Below are 17081 nucleotides of genomic sequence, written 5' to 3'. Positions count from 1 at the left end.
CCTGGTAACACTGCTCAGTTTACAGCCTGGGCTCAGTACCTTTGACCTGCACAAGACAGTGGATGGAAGCTTTCACCAACCAGGGCAATTCAGCAGCTTGCTCCTGGCTTCCTCTGTTGCTAAGAACTCCTTAAATCTATGCAAATTAACGTTCTGGTAGGACTACTCCGTTCCAGGTTTACAGCTTTCTTGGAGCACCAGCAGCCTCTTTGTCATGTGAGCAGGTGAAAGAGTGGCAGGAGAACAACAGGCTGAATGAAATATCCTTGCTACCGGTGTACTGACTGTGTATGTTGGCTTGTAGTAGTAGTTGTATGAGTATGCTTCAGCATGCATCTCGTTCCTTTATTGCAGGCATGTAAGTATGGCTCAGTTACACTTGCTTTAGCTCCAGCCAACTAAAAAGAAATTTGAAAAAAATGTAAATGTCTTACACCAAGAAAGGCACTTTAGTCATCTTCCTTGTTTGGTGAGGGGAGGATATTTGGCCTTGTGGAAAGATGTATCTCTCAGCAACAGCAAAATTAGGAAACATATGCTTTGGGAACATGTGTTTTAGGAATAGTTGATCTCAGATGGTTGCTTGCCTCATCAACACAATTCTGAGTGTTATCAAGACATCTGTATGTTATATAATTACTGCTTCGACCTCAGCAAAACTGCTGAAAACTACAGCAAATAAAGTATAATTCATGAGGGTAGAGTTTATTAACCTGTCAGTTCTTTTTAAAAAAAATAATGGACAACTCCAGGTAGAACTTGGCATGTTTCATTATGTGGTGGTATGTGTCATGTATATCCTTTTTTATAGCACTGACTAAGCTATAATTGGAGCCTAGCGTATTCCACAGCACTTAGATCACAGAAATTGCTGTAGATCCTAATCTTTGTCTGTCAGTTGTAACGCATATTATGATGACTTTGAGCATGCAGCTTGACTATTCACCAGATGAAATAGCTGAGTTTATGACCTGAAGACTTAAATGGGGGGAGGAGAGCTAAGTTGAAACTTAGCCCTCAATTAGCGTCTGCTACAAAACTGAGACCAAACGGCTATTCATTTATTAGAGACGGTGTCAAGAAGAGACTTCTCTGTTTCGGACACCGCTTTAAATATTGATACCTAGTTAGAAGGCTTCAAGGCAATCTTTGTGTGTACTAGATCTGGGCACAGCATTGCTTTGAATTGTGAGCTCATTTAACCTCCTTGCACTTTTTTTAGTTTAATGTTGTCTGCTGACAGTGTTTCCTTTTAACCATAGCATTACTTGCTTCCTATGCCATCACATCCATAAATTTGATGTCCTCTACTGCCACTGCAACATAGACTATACATCTTTTGGTGTCTGTTCATTGAAGTAAAATGCCAATGTTTTATTGTTTTGCAAAATTCTGTTTGTCATCTCCCTTTTTATCCCATCCTGCCCAGTGCAAACACAATGGAGGTGGCATATTCTCCAGCCTCTCTTGGGGGAAGAGAGTATCTTAAGCCATGCTTGCAAAGCTGTTTGAGTTTTTTGATTTTTAGCTTTTTTCTTTTTCTTTCAGAAATGCAGCCAGATGTTTAGAATGTATATTATAGCTCTGGTAAATGTGAATGGGTTTATTTTTGAAAACTAACAACAGAGTGGGTGCTGTTTTCACTGCATTTTTACGTAAGGCTTATATGCAAATGCGGTATGCATCAGTGTCTGTGTTTGATGGATATGTGTGATGCTTTAGAATGGTTCCAGACAGCTGTCAGATACCCACACACTGCCATTTAAAATGGTTCCTTAGTGTACTCTGAGTAGCTGTGTATTTCCTTCATTGTTGAAGCAGTTCTCCTAGATATGGTCAGAAGTAGTACTTTTTACAGCTTGCAAACAGTGAAAAAGCAGGTGCACTAGAACAAACCTACCAACGTTCTTCCTTTTCCTCGACCATCGAAAGCATCCTTGAATCATCCACGTGGAAGCCTTGTTTCTCCTTCAAAGCTCCTAGGAAAGAATGGCCAAGAGATGATACAGAGGAGCACTGTAGTGGGGGCGGGGGGAGGGAATAACTTACAATTCTGGTCACGTTTTTCTTGACCGCAGTGGGAAATGGGATTCCTGCTCTTTGGCCAGTTCTTGCTCCTCCAAAGTGAGCCCTCAGTAAAAAGACACCAGAAGGTCCTTTTGACTACAGATCTGAAGATGCCCAGTCTGCTCTCGAGAGCTGTTTAGGGGGTCCAGCCTTCATGTGGCTCGTCTGTATTCACAAGCATTGGCTTTGACTTGCTCTGCTCCCCTCTTCAGATGCTGTTCCTGATACTTGAGGACAGCAAAACCATCCCTTTGCTCAAGAAAAGGGGGAGAGGGAACAAAGCACGTTCTTAGAGTTGACCACAGTCTGTCTTGGAGGCTTCTCCTGGGCCTCCTCCCAGTTCACCTGGGCTGAGAGCAAAGTGTTTAGTCTGTGGTTTGTAAGCTATGCAGCTGTGCTTGGTGAGATTGGCTGTGTGGGGACCACCTGACACTCTTCATCTTTGAGTTTAAATAGCACTTGAAGTGTTCGGGGAGGATGGGGAAGGCTATATTTGAAAAGCTTTTGGTGTTTTTCTCTTATTCTTCCTGTGAAATGGACTGAAGTGAGTACTTGGGGGAAGAGCTTGTACTGTACAACGGTTTAATTGATGTTCACACAGTAGACCCATAAAACACTAGAATTCTTTGTACTGAGAAAATATCAACATAGGAAGCCAGCATACTGATTTCTTTCCTGCCAATGCCAGCTTTAAGAGTGAAATAAGTTATTCTTGGTAACTGTGTTTAAGCATACAATCAGGTAAACTTATTCTGCGCAAAGCCATTCTGCCTTGGAAAATGGAGAACTCTGGATCACAGCTAGGTGACAAAGAACAAACAGGATTATCGCCTTCCTGCTCTTGGTTACGAGTCTGCGGTCCGGTAGCCTTAAACACTGAAACTCTTAACATGTGGTTAGACACCTGCTGCACGCTTCTGAGCCACACAGGATGTGGACTTTTCATTGTCTGGCATGTGTTGGAGATGTGTAGAATATTTACAGTACTCAATGTTTTCAAGCTTATTAGGCATAAACTACAAATTAACTGTTTACAGTCATTGACTTCTTTCTCTTGGCAGCTGAGGTTTTCCAGAATCTTATTTATGAAGCAACTAGATGTTATGCCTTGCAGATGAGCGATTTCTTTGTTTACTCATTTCTTTTTGTTTGTTTGTTTCTCTAGTGAAGCTGTGGTCTACCAACTTGGACAATTCAGTAGCAAGCATCGAGGCCAAGGCTAATGTGTGTTGTGTCAAATTCAGCCCTTCTTCTAGGTATCACCTAGCTTTTGGCTGTGCAGGTAGGTAAAAGGAACCGGGGTGGACAAAGATACTGTTTTCTCCTCTCAGTCTTACTTCCCCCAAAGATTTGAGTTTGGCAGCTGTATCCAAGCCTGAGGCATCTCTGCAGTTAAAAATTCTCTGAGCCAGATTTTTCAAGTGTACAGTCACCCAGAAGTCTAATGATACCGGAGTGTCAACTTCTTCATGCAATGCAATTTAATTTGGTGCCTGTATTGGAGATAAAAGCTCATTAAAGCAAATCACATAGCGTGGTTTTTTTGAGGTAAAGGGAACTCGGCAGATCTCAACTTTGTAAGTCTATAAGCAAGGTTAACATGTTAACATGGTTGTGGTAGTTCTTTCTGGTTCACAGCAGTGCTCTGTAAATGGTACAAAATCATACTGGGGATTTTAACTGGCTTTACCTGTGGCATATTTTAAAACAGAGGCTGTGTATGTTTCTTGTAGCTGCAACTATAATCTCCGTGGATGGGCTTATGCTTTCCTAGGTGGGGCAAAGCATCTCTGTTAAAAGGTCTCTTAAGTAGTAGTTTTTGGGTAAGGCATGATGAGCCTTTTATTCATTTAGGTTAAAATAGTTTTTGGTGATAATACAAAGACTTCAGTGGCGTGGATATCACTTTGGGGGGAAACTGCATCATGCTATACGTGCAACAGCTGAAAAAATCTGAGGTGCATGTCAGTGGTTAACCAGTCTGGTGAATAACTGCATTTTCTTTTTCCTTGGAGGTTTTTATGTACTTGTAACCATATGTTCTGATGTTTATTATCTCTGAACTTCTGGAGATATTTTGACATTCTTTCAACCAGTAGTTTGGCATTTCATTTAGGTGCTCCAGTTCCCAGGCTGTTTCTACTTAGGCTATGACTCTTAAGAGGAGCAAATAAATTTGCGTTTTGATACACTCCAAAAAATGGATTGGGATTGGAGTGTAAAATATTGACTTGTTTGACAGGCATCTCACTGAAGTTTAGCAAATTAAAATCCTCATAAATCAGTAATTGGGATTTCTTTCCACCTGAAAGCCACAGAGAGGATAAGGCACAGCTAAATCTGTGATTGGTATCAGGGATGTGAAACATGTGGAATGACAGTAGTCTGAAATGTTAATGTCCACCAGGCCATGCTCGCTCCTAATAAACTGCGATGGTCTCATCTTCAGCAAGTGAGTTTGAGTAAAGAGGCATGAACAAATATTAGGGGTTATTTGGAGGTTTAAATGACTGCATCTGCATATTTAAGGTTTAGAGAATGCTGAGGGGTAAAATGGTATTTGTCCTGGGGAAGAGTGTGTGGGAGGGAGAAAGATTAAAATTGAAAAACTGTGTTTACAGCTGCATGATGCTTGATAATTGAGTCTCTAAATAAAAATTAAAATGAGTATTTAACTATGATTGCTGAAAGAATTGCATGGAGTAAACGAACTGATGGGAATGACTTACCCACAAAGGAATTACTAATTGATCTTTCAGCCATAAACACATGTGAAAAGAGGCTTATGAAATAAAATTAAAAAATGACAAGTTTTACACAAGATGTAATACTTATTTCTGATCCCCTAAAAGTCAGAGGGAAAGAAAAACATTTGTTTTACTGTATATAGTATAAAAGATGGCACTGTCCTGTTTAATATGTTATGATGAAGACTAAGAGGTTTTTCTCCTCCATCAGTTTCAACTAATCTTGTTTACTGATTTCATTTAGTCTGTGAAAAAGCAATATAACTTCTAAATAGTGTGGTTTGTCACATAGGCCGTGAAATTAATAAAGGAAGAGTAAAAACTGGTTTCTTTGAGCAGAATTTGGAGGAAAAAAAAAAACAGATTGGACACTAATTTGGCTATCTCTTGTTAGTCCCACATAGGAATCAAGATGAGCAATGCAAAGCACTAATTGATTGACCAGTGTAACAGGAGATTTCTGAAAGCTGCCCTGTCTCTGCCTTGGCTTGTTTACATGCTTTGTGGATTTTCAGTTTTGTAAATTAATGTTTCAGTTAATTTTTCTGCGAGGTACTCAGTGGTAAAACTGCTCGTGTTTTCTAGCATTACACACCCAACAGAATTTTATATAGTATTTAAGCAAAAATGTTGCTCTGGTACATACTGTTTTTTCCCCTCTCTATGTGTTGCTTTAAGGAACTTAAAGGCAGGAGAAAATCTATATTCCACAGCAAGTACTATGTTTGCAGGTGGCAGGCAGTTACAAAGGTTTGACAGTGTACGTTCATAAGCTGACTTCATGCCACCAGATCATAACATTAGAAGAACATTCTTTCATCTTCTGGACTTCAGTAGGCTGTAGCATCCTGAAATGCAGGTGTACATGTCATGACTACCTTTTCAGTCAGCAGAGTGGGTTTGTCTACTGCTAATACATTAGCACTAGCCAAATTAAAAATCTGAGATATATGCATACAGAGATATATATATATATATATAGATATATATATATATATATAGTGACTTGATGAGGTAAGCAGTTGATTAAATGGTTGATGTAGGGAGAATAAGTATTAGTATTTAATGTTTGAGGTGTAAAAGGAAGAAGTAAATTGATAACAATTGTTAAATGTACATATGTTTCAGTTCCCCTTTTCCTTCATATGTAGAAGAAATTGCAGGTTGGCGCACCTTGTTTTAGCAATGCAATTCTGAGTGCAACTTTAGAATTTTTTAGCACCAATGTTTTGCAAGGTGGTGTGCCTTTGAATCTTCACGTCTTCTGTTTTTATTTTCTCTTGAGGGCCTTTCTTAACCATCTTTACAGCTGAAACTCTTCTTCATAAGGTCTCCTTCTTTCACATTTTGGTGAATGGAGTGTTTCCTTTGCCCTTGACAAATGCATCTTGCCCACTTGTGTCCATCTATTCAGAATGCCTCTTTGAAGTTAGTTTTCCTATTTAGATGCTTTAACTAGTTCAACATCTTTTTGAATCTCTGCTGGTTCTGCCTTTGCATTCTCCACAAAAATAGGATGGCTGTCTTGAGGTCCTTTTACCCTGTCTCCCGTTTACATATCCCTTCTCGTTTGTTAGTAAAATGTTGACTCTTGGCTCACCTCTGCTAGTAGTGCTATTCTTTTTGTGCACTGGTAAAATATTCAGACAAGTACCTTTGTGCTTTCTCCCAAACTATTTCTCCCATGAAGAACTCCCCATGAGTATCTTTCTTATTTTTCCCTTAAATTCTCATGGTGCACAGCAACACGTATGGCACGAATTAAGTGAGCTGATAGAGCAGCCTATTGACATTCTTCTTTCCCTTATATTCCCCGTATCTTTCTCTACTGTCTCTTGCCTCTGGTACTTGAACTGGAGGCTCTTTGGAGTGGGGTTAATTTCTGGTTGCACAGCGTTAAGCATGATGGCAGCTTGGCCCTTGCCCGGGGTTCCTCAGTGCGACTGCACTGCGAATAGTGACTGTCCTGTACCCACAGCTTTAGTGCTCTAGAAGGAATTCTGAACCAGAGATCTTCGTAAAAGCAGCTTATCCACCTGCACCCAGTTTATGTGCTGTATCAATCACTAAGTAAAAGGAGTGTGCTCAAGGATTGAAATGACTGACTTTTTTCAAGGTGCAACCAGGTTGCAAACTCTTGGGCACGGTTTATGTAAATAGGCATTCTTATTCCAAGAGTTTTGGCTGTTTTCTCCCTGATGGGACCACACCGACTCTGCTAGACTGCTCGTTGCTGTTCATATACCGCTCCTCCTTGGGAGGAACATCCATTTTCCCCTCTGCTGAGTTCCTCTGCAGCTTCCTGCCCTTCCTCAGCAGCAGAAGGAGAAAATGAAATGTCTGTCTTGAATTGCCCTCTAAAAAAGTCTCGGCATGGGTTGAATTGGAATGTATTCCATCTGTGGATTTCTTAGTTAAACCCTCTGTACTTCAGTATACCTCTTGGTAAATGGGAGTAGTGATAATAGAAAGAGGTGCTGTGAAGCTTTGATTTAGGTGTAACCATGGTCAAAAATGCTGTTAGACAGTGCCCCTCCACATGGAGTTTTTCTCCTTTAGTGTCAAGTACTGACTTGGCTTCGAATAGATGCCATAGAAAACTGTGCTTTAGTTGCCACTATAGAAGCAAATCCCAAGATTATCACCTAATATGGATGAGATATATATTTCTTTTCTGGCTTCTCACTCCGAAAGCTTTTTAGATGACCAGAAGATCATTTTGGTAGCTTAAAACAGAACAAATGAGCAATAAACTGGAAGTAGAGTCTATACAAGAGAGAAATGGATATTTAGTTGAAGAAATAATTCTCTTAAAATCAGACAGGCACTTCAAGTGAGAAGGAAGCTAGAGGGTCTGACTGTACTCTGATAAAATCTGTGGCAGTGGAGAGGGCGTATAAAGAAGGAAAGATTCCTTTTGTCTGTGATTTTAATAAAATATTCTATTTGCGTGCTTACTGGGTTGAAACATCATGTAGTATAAACTGTAATCACTGCCAAATACAAAATCAGGTAATGGGGGGGGGGCTGTTTTTGTTTAGGAGTGTTTTATTCTGAAATTGGCTGTATAAATCATGGCTGAAGTTGTTATTGTTCTGCCTCAGCAATACCACCAATGCCCTCCGCCCATATATTTTCCAGTAGCACTGTTTCCCCACATCAAATGGGGAAGTGGCTGAAAATGCATGCAGTCTGCAGCCAGATTGTTCAAGTTGTGCAGTCGCAGTGAGATCAGTCTGTCTGCTAACTTTAGTGAGCTACGCGTAGCTATTGATAGTAGGCAATGCTTTATTCCCAGCATGCTGTAATTCTGTCAGCAACTACCACTGACCTTTTATTTCCCATATATTATATAGAGATTAGGTCATCAAGATTTCAGTTTCCTGAATTTTTACACTAGCTACATCATCTTCTTGCATGCTAATTTTTTTTCCCCCCCTGTAAGACCCACAGATCTTGCAGGTTCAATCTGTGGGTGTTTGTGGGGAGGAAGGTGTCACAAATGCAGGCAAAGGTTGTACCTGCTCTTCAAGAGTTTTACAAATAAGTAGAAGCAGCAGATAAATAGATGGAGGGGTACAACAGAATGGCTCAAACATGATCAGAACTGAAACTTGTTGGGTTACTTCTAACCTTGATCGAGTCTCTGGTCTTGGCAGTGTGGGTTGGGACGGAGTGACCAGGGCAGGGAAAACATGGGGCAGTACTGACTTCTGTTGGTTTTGATGCTTACATGAAAGCACTGTCTTGGTTTGAGACTATCTACACTAGGGTACCATATTTCTTCCTAAGCATTCCCGATTGTGCTTTTTCACCTCCTCCTTTATGCTGGCAATTGTGTAGCTAAAAATGAATCACGTTTTAGTGTGGGGTTTTTGGTTTTGCATTGGGGGGGAGGAGAGGGGAATTGGTGGTGGTTCTTGTCCCCATCTCCCCCCCGCATCCCCAATCAGCTGATCATAGAGCACCAGCACCTAGAGATACGTTGGCCTTCGTCAGCCTGAATTTATATCGGCATTAGCTAAGAGGGAGCCGAATCATCAGTGAACAAGGCTGCTGAGGTTTCTCACCTTTCTCCTGTCCACTTGTAGTGGCCCTCCTATCTCCTCTCCTTGTTCCCTTCTCTTGTGCAGTGATGCTGAGCAAGACCTCTTCCCAAGGGAGCCTCTTTTCTTCAAAGATGGTTTTGCCCTTCTCCAGCAGGTTTTGCATGCTATGTAAAATTCTTCCGTTGCAGCGAAGTTCAGTGAGGCTGTTGCTTCCTATAAAAATCAACAAACCCTTTCACATGTGCTTTGATCCCAGTGCACTCTCAGCTTCCCAAATATGTTATGGCCTTCCCGATGCCCAGAAGCTTGAGTTCAACTATTGTAGTCTTTCTCTTGCACTGTACAGCAAAAAAATGCAAAGAGAGGAGCTCCCCGTATTTTAAATCTTTAGTGCTTTTAGCTAAAATCTCCTGAAGCACTCTTTTTCCATAGGTAATCCAAGTGCAGAGTAGCTAGAGGAGTGCTTTAGGTTTTGAATCGCTTCTTTGCGCAAGAGAGGGTTTTCCACCATCTTCATCATTATAGAACGGCATTGTACCCAGGCTTTGAATGCTGCAGCCTTGCATTCATTGCTGAAAAGCTGCAAAACTAATGACACTGATTCCCAGCATACACCATGCAAAAGGGCTCCTGTTGCTATGTGAATAGCTGTGTATGAATTTGCAATGGGTTTCCTGCTCCTTAAGATCTCTGCACTGCCCTGATGCTGAAAGAAGCCATATGTGATCTTGAACTGCAAGTGCGTCATTCAGGTTTACTACTGCACCAGATGTGCAGGTGGGATTGCTTTGGAGACCATCCTTGTCCAGTGAGATCTAGATTTTACTGTGGTAACTGGAGCAGTGATTTCTTTTTTTCTAAACACCCCTCTGTGCAGCTAGCCTTTCAGGCTGCCTGGCATCTCGGTGACTTGTCTGCCTTGTCATTCAGCTCTGAAACACAAGAGTGATGTGATATTAGTGACCAAGAAGGCGTTGTGCCTTCTTTTGGAACGGAATTAATGTTTCTCAGCTGAAAGCAAGGTCTTACCTTAATAGATTCTCATGGGTAAGTACTCTGCTCTATTGAAAGCCTGCAGTGATTCAGAAAAATCTATTTGTGCGCATGTATGACATGTTTAGGGTGGAGTTAGGCAGCTGCTTTGGGCTTAAGCTGCAAGATTAGTGTATGAATTTAGAATGAGGTATTCAAAGGCAGAGAGGAAGATTATGCATTTCTCTCAAGCACTTGGAAGAAGTTCAAGCAATGCTCAAAATTCAGCATTTATGAGGTTGATGTGGCATGCAGCAGTCCACAACTTCCCTGTTACTATGTACTGGACTTGAAGGGTTTCGTTTCTTTTTGTGGGTCTTCAATAATTCTCTTCCAGTCTGTGGCCTCTGAGGCTATTGGCAAGGGAACTATGGGACAAGTTCCATGTTCTGGAAGTAGACGCTTGTCATCTCACGGTTTAAACTCACTGCAGAAGTCATTGCAGATGTTTCGGTTGCTCTAACCTTTGAAAGCATCCACAGCACTACTTCAGTGCATTGAGGGTCGCTTGAAGGAATCTGTATTTTTGGCCAGTGTGGTAGTGATCATATTTCTGTATTAACAGTACTTATTTTGGGGTAAACGCTGGGCTTAGAGTCAGATTGTTTTAATTTAGAACACCATTTTGAAAGTTTGTGTGTTTAAAAATTATTCCCCTGCATAGATGTTGGAACATAATTAAAAATGAAGCTTCAAACTTGTACCTTCTGCTCTCCTGTGATGTATGTCTGAAAATCTTTCTGGCTCTGATTTCAGAACTGGTTGGTAGATTATATCCTATTTCTGCTCAGGACTGACAAGCAGAACGCTTGCTGCTATGCTGTGTTATTTAAACCTGTAATGTTTTTGCAGTTAAGCTGGCTTATTTGTATCTGTACATCTGAGAGACCACTAGATTAGCTAGGTGCTACACAATGTCTTCCTCCCTACAGCATGGGAAGGTAATGCTGTGGCTGCTACCTAGGAAATCGTGAAGGAAACAAGTCCTCCCAGAGGCATGCAGGAAGTGTTATATGTATGAATCTCACAAGGTTCAGGCAAAACTTCCATACCCCAAGTCTGATAAGAATAGTCGTAGTGTAAATAGCTGTACTTTTGGTAAAGAGGAGATCAGCTTCTGAAGCACTTTTAAGAGTTAAAAAGAGTTGTGTGACTTCTTATGCCAAAATGCTGTCTCTAATTTCAGTTGGTTGAAGTATTTGCAATAAATTGAGTAACAATGTCGAGACCTATTGGGAGTTTCCAGTCTTTATCCCAGAGGTGGTCGTGCTTTGGTAGCAAGTGAAGGAATAAAATCAATTTGAAGAGCTCCATATGATTCTCTGGAGGAAGAAAAAAAAAAATCTGTCATTAGCAGAAATGGGTGCGCTAATTGTTTGCTTAAATATTCTTTTCCTGAACATTTTGTTTTACAACCGGTACAGAAGTCATTTAGTCAATGTTACAGCATTCAAATTAAAACTGAAATGAGCCTTGAAATTCAAGAACAGAATAGGCAAGATTTGTCTTTTCCTCAAAATGCCAAATTGCTCTTGCTACTAGCTATTGCTGTATTCCATGGAACTTAATGCTTTCCCACTTCAGGAGTTTCCAAAGCTGCGGTTTTTCTGGTAGCTCATTCAAAGGAATTGCTTGATGGAAGGGTATCTTCTGTAGTGCCTTACTGGGTCATTTACTGTTCAAAGTGCTGCGTAGCTTAACCCTTCCAGCCTTTTAATTGGATACGGTATCCACTTAGACCTTTGTAACATACTACTTTTTCCATACCAATTGGTGAAAACTGTCACATTGCATAGTGCTCAAAATCTGTGCAACCCACAAATGCAGTGTGGTTTGCTATCTAGAAGGTTTGTTTCTTACTCTCTGAGCGTTTAGGCATTGCATGTGTCCTAAGAGGAGAATTTCTAAATACTTGAGCTAGGTTGAGAAAAGCTCCTCTAATGAGGCACTGTTAGCCATTTGAATCTCAAGAAAATGTCAAAAAGTAAGACTAGATGTGTCTAGCAATTCTAGTCCTTTTACTTATTTTACTGCCTAATTAGATCAAATTGCCTCTTCTCCACTTCGATACCTGCGTATCATCAAGTACTTTTCCCGTGCTTGTTTCAACGTCTGTATAATCCACCATGCCTTTGACAGGTTTTAGTATAAGCATTCTTATCCAAAGTTGAATACTAGTGATTGTGGTGATATATTTAATGTCCGTTATCTTTTCCAGTAGCTGTAGAGTCTGCCTGGAATGCAATTTAGGTGATGAACTAGATCACCCTCTCCAGATCCAGGTAGAAGGAGGCTTATATGTCCTTAGATCAGTCAAGCAAAATGTAGTTCTTGGGCAACATCAAGTTTGACTGGCAGTTTGGCAAACTTGAATCTTCAACTGCATGTGGTAATGCATATGGCAGCAGCCTGTGCTTTTCCTGGAGCCAGTTTCTGACTGCTCTGGAGGCCTGTGTAGCCTCAGCATTCTTGTCTAGATGTTTGCGTGGTGCGTTGGGATGGTTTTTCTCCTCCACACAGTGCCAGTTACTGGAAGTGTTGGTGTCGGTTGTGGGGGCTGGGGAGACTCTGTTTGACAGGGCAGTCCTAGGCAATGCTGCCGTGCAGTCCTTCTCCTTCAGAGGGGAAGGTATTCTTCTTATAAGATGTTTAATTCTGTTTGTAGGACCTTTGCTGATACGACAAACAACCTACATCTCTTGCTTCATAAATATACTCCTAAAATCTTAGGGAGAATATCGTTTTGGTATCCACCTTTCTTAGTGCCTTAAGCCCTTATTCACGTGATCTGCGCGTGGTCCGTTTTCCCTCCATGACCTGCAGAACTTTGAGTAATTCAAGAAGCGGTTGATGTGGGTTTGCAGTAAGAAAAATATTGGGTGAAATGAGTAGCTTATATCAGGAGAGATCTGTTCCTCAAATGAGGTAGTATGTCTGATAGTATGTCTGATTTTTGGTAGATGTATCCAACAGTCATTGCACAAATAAGACTTCTAGTGCTCATGTGATTAAGTTTCAGACCTTCAGAGGTATAGTCCATGGAGACAGCATGAGTTGAAACACCTTTACTATAAAAAAAAGGCTGTTCTTCACATGTTCTTTGTATGTGTCATAAAACTCATTTTGCAGATTGGCCTACGTGCACTAGTGTACAGTAGTCGTACACATACGCGTTTGAGGAGAAAAATTGTGTTAAGAGCCTGAATAGCTTGCCCAGTGAGTACATAGTTCTCAGTTTTCTCCTTCAGCCATAAAAAATGGATTCTTCCACAAGCTGTGAGTTGTTACAGCTAATGCCTTCATTAGTTCTGTAACATAGATAAATCTTCCTTATTTGTACCGAATATTTTAGGTTTTTGAACAGTCTGATAGGAGGCAATCTTTGAATTGCAGAAATAAGGGATGGCTGTATTCTTTTCGAGAATTCTTTGTAGTTCTTTAAAACCATAAAGGTCAGAGTTTCAAAAGAGTTCTTGAGAAATTTGTTTTGCCTTCCTTCCTGTCGGAGCCCTTTGCTCAACTGATTAAGATCTCTCGTGTTTTATGTCTCCTCCTTCTCTGCTTAATATGAGACAGGTTATTTAGTAGACGTTTTATGGGCTGCTGTGTCAAAAGCTTTAGACAAGTCAATAAAAAATGTCCCCAGTGTGTAAAGACCATTATCCATAACCCGGCAAATGTCATCTGTAACTTCAAGCCATAGGGAATCTGTCGAATATGAAGGTTAAAAACCCAGTTGGCAGTTCCCATCAAGGCTGCTGTTCCCTTCCTCTGTTCAGCAGAGGGAGATATAGATCTTTAGTGAAACGCTAGTGTGTATCCACGTTAGCGAGTTGGGGGGGTGGAGGGCGAGTACATTTTATGCTGGTAAGATATTGAAATCCCTGGCTGAAGCAGGGTATCAGCTGCCCTGCCAAGCTCTGTCAAAATACATCAAGTGCTAACCTGTAACCCTCAGCTGTCATGTCCCTGAGCCCGCCCTTGCTAGAGTGCTTATTGTACTAACTGTTGGTTTTGCGAGGGATTAAACTGAGGCTGCTAGATCTGTTTCACACAACCTCCACTATCTTTAATGCAGTTCTCATGAGGTATGCCTTTCTTGCATTGTTTCCTTTATCTAGTCTGCTAAACAAACCATCACCAAGTGCTTTCTTTTCTCAAAGCTCTGCTCTTTCTTCATTTGAAAGAACATACAGACTAAATTTGTGTTGGATTGTCCAAATACGATTTTTGGAGGCAGTTGCCAGTCATCTGTATTGCAGTGTAGGTGAGTGAGACTGAGCTGTCAGAATGCAGTCATCCCCAAATACCCATTTACTTTTTTCTGCTTTGGAAAATTCCTTTTCATCTCCTTAAGAACACCACTGGGTCTGTGGCTTCCTCGCTTGTCAGATTTCTCACCTTCTGATACCAGAAAAATAAATCCAGTAGACGGTAGCTAGTCTTGTGTAGTTTTCAGAGCATAATGTGTAAGGGAAGAGCCCATAGGGAAGTTCTGACCTATGGGGGGGAAAAAATCTGTTGAATGCTTTTCCGCGCTTAAATCCCTTATTGGGTGGCCGTTCAGTGTTTGTGGCACCTATGAAGAAAGGGTAGGCGGAAGCTCCTTGGATCTGGTGCAATGTTTTTTGAGACCAGTTGTCTAGACAGAATTCTGATAGCAAATATGAAGTACTGCATCCCAAATCATCTTGGGCACCCACATGAAATACAAAACAGGAATATTGTTCCAATTCGCTGCTGCGGACCAGAGTGTCACTTCTAGAATAGATCGCTAAGATTCCCATAGGGCAAAAGAAAATGGCTATTCAAAGGAAAAACTGTTGCTTTACTGCAAAGGGTGAAAAGAAGAGAGAAAGCAAATGCATCAAATGGGTATTTTTGTCTTAGTGGCAGAAACAAAGGACTTGTAATTTTGGCAATTTCTGCTAGCAAAAAAAAATTGTAAATGCAAAGCTGTATTCGGCTAACATTTTAATTATGCCTGTAACAATGCCTGGAATAGAATTTTATTTTATTGTTTGGGTGGTTTTTGTGTGTGGGGTTTTGTTTTGAGATGCAGGTATGGACAAGAATAATAACCAGTTGTCGTTGCCTGTGCAGTGATGGCAAACCACAGTTGTACGTGGAGATGTTGGGATGAACTAGGCTTATTTCTGTTCTCTCCTAGTCATCTGATTTGTCATGTTGCATGTGGAAAATAGCATGCTGCATTCTTCAGCAAAATGCTCTGTGTAGTTTAGTCTGTCAAAGGATCTTTGTATCAAATCTATTTTTAATCTCGTCCTTTACAATAAGGTAAGTGGCTTGTAAAGAGGGCACTGATGTCAACTCGCTGTTGTCAGTGTCAGATACATTTTTCTTCAGAAAATTCCTGTGTTAATTTTTGTTGCAGGGCTTTGCTCTCTTGAATTCGAGTCCGCTTTGCTTGCTGTTCTTAATGTGTTGCCCTCTCTTCTCTCATAGCCTGTTTCCCTTGTGCAGTGACATCTATCGTATTTTCTTCTCTCCCTGAAATGGCTCGTAATAGGCCAATGTGTTGGTCATAGCCCATTCTACTATTACTCTGCCAAGTGAAAGAAATATTTCTTTACAGTGTTTGGCTCAAAGGTGTCCTCACTGTTCTTTGACTGCCCAAATGCCATTCTGCCTTTCTACTGCTATAGTAAAGACCCACTTGAAACCTAACTCTTGCTGCTTACCAACAGGGTTTCACTGGGGTAAAAACAGGCAGTATTGATCCAAACTTGAATTTCGTATGAAGAAAAACAAATGGACAAATCTCAGAATCATCAGCCAATGACCTGAGACACTAAATGAAGCAAATGGATCACCACCATCAAAGAAATATAGAGGTTATGTTCTAGTCTGTTCTCCCATTTTGGTAGAACAGCTGTAGCATGAGGCATGTAGGACTCTGCAGGCTGTAGCTAGAAGTTTAATATTTAGAATGAAAATGACTGCCAAGTTTGGTATGGAAGATCTTGATCTTTAAAAAAAAAAAAAAAAAAAGTGCTTTGATAACAGAAGGTTCCTAATGGATCACTTTTTTAACATCTGTTTTTAAAAAGAAAATCTCAGAGTTAGTCAACTTTAATCTATTTTGTTTCAGTACACTTAAAAATGGCATTTTTTCTTGTAGGCAGCTTTGAACATCTGCTTCTATACCTACTGGCTCCCTACCCTACAACTTTGTTTTTGAATATGGGTATCTTCTTGGCTGTAGCCTTCCTCTGAAATGTAGTAGCAAGCACCACTTACAATCTCAAGTATATAAGCACTTAAATTGAGAACAATGTAAATTACTCATTTTTTGAATGGATCAATAATCTAAATGTTGGACAGTTGAGAAGTATGCATTCCTAGGCATGGTCAAAATTAGAAAACAAACTTCTTTTTTGATAGTTTAGTCTCCTGGTGGGGAGTCACAGGATCTTTTTGTTCAGCTTTGGGAACTTTACAGTAGCTTCCTCTGAATATAAAACTGTTGCATTGCAGGTAAACTTTGTTTTTCTGTCTTTAGCTTGATGTCCCTTCCAGTAAGTTGGTTTCAGTTGAAAAAAGCCTTGGAAGGCCTGTGAGCTGGCTAGAGCTGTAGACTGGTTAATGTTCATGGTGAAAGTGACTGAAACGTGTGACGTGGAAGATGAACGTTACCTGGAACTGCTGGGTGTCTGGAGAGTTGAATTGCTCTGCTCTTCAGTCTGTGTGTGTCACTACTCCAGATGTACCAGCACTCAGTGAAATGTAAAACAAAAACCTGCTGCCTTGTGTTACTTTCCTCACCCTTGTCTACCTGAGAATGCTTTCTGGAGTTGCCACCCCTCAGTAAATCTTAGCAGCTTTGTAATAGGTGATCTGCACTTAAAGGTTTCTCATAATAGCTGTTTCGCAATTTTTATTAACAGTCTTTCTAGGCATAAGGAAAACCGCTTTTGGCAAAAACGGACTTTGACTCTTTTTGTTTAAAAACCAAAAATCCAAAAACACTTGCACTTTCCTGAGCAGTTCTGGAATTATCTAAGGTGTAACTGGAACCATTAGTAATTCTCAGTTCTCCTTTTGTAATTTTTTTTAACTTGATCTCTTAAAATTTGTGTAATCGCGTGGCCATTTCATCTTCTCTCCACGTGCCCCCTCCCCAGCACAAACTGAGCCCGGTGCCCGAGGCTCTGAGGAGCTCCTC

General features: G+C 40.7%; 1 protein-coding gene across 2 annotated transcripts in view; it reads left to right on the top strand.

The window, feature by feature from the left end:
* Nucleotides 1-17081, top strand: part of COP1 (COP1 E3 ubiquitin ligase) — a 134662-nt gene that overhangs the window by 75013 nt on the left and 42568 nt on the right. For both annotated transcript variants that reach the window (XM_068951758.1, XM_068951759.1), the window contains exon 15: nucleotides 3233-3349. In XM_068951758.1, coding sequence (XP_068807859.1) covers nucleotides 3233-3349 — 117 coding nt within the window. The remainder of the gene's footprint in view (nucleotides 1-3232; nucleotides 3350-17081) is intronic.

The sequence above is a fragment of the Struthio camelus genome, chromosome 8, assembly GCF_040807025.1.
Source record: "Struthio camelus isolate bStrCam1 chromosome 8, bStrCam1.hap1, whole genome shotgun sequence".
Classification (NCBI taxonomy): domain Eukaryota; kingdom Metazoa; phylum Chordata; class Aves; order Struthioniformes; family Struthionidae; genus Struthio; species Struthio camelus.
Note: the sequence above shows the minus strand (reverse complement) of the source record. Positions and strands in the feature narration are given on the sequence as shown.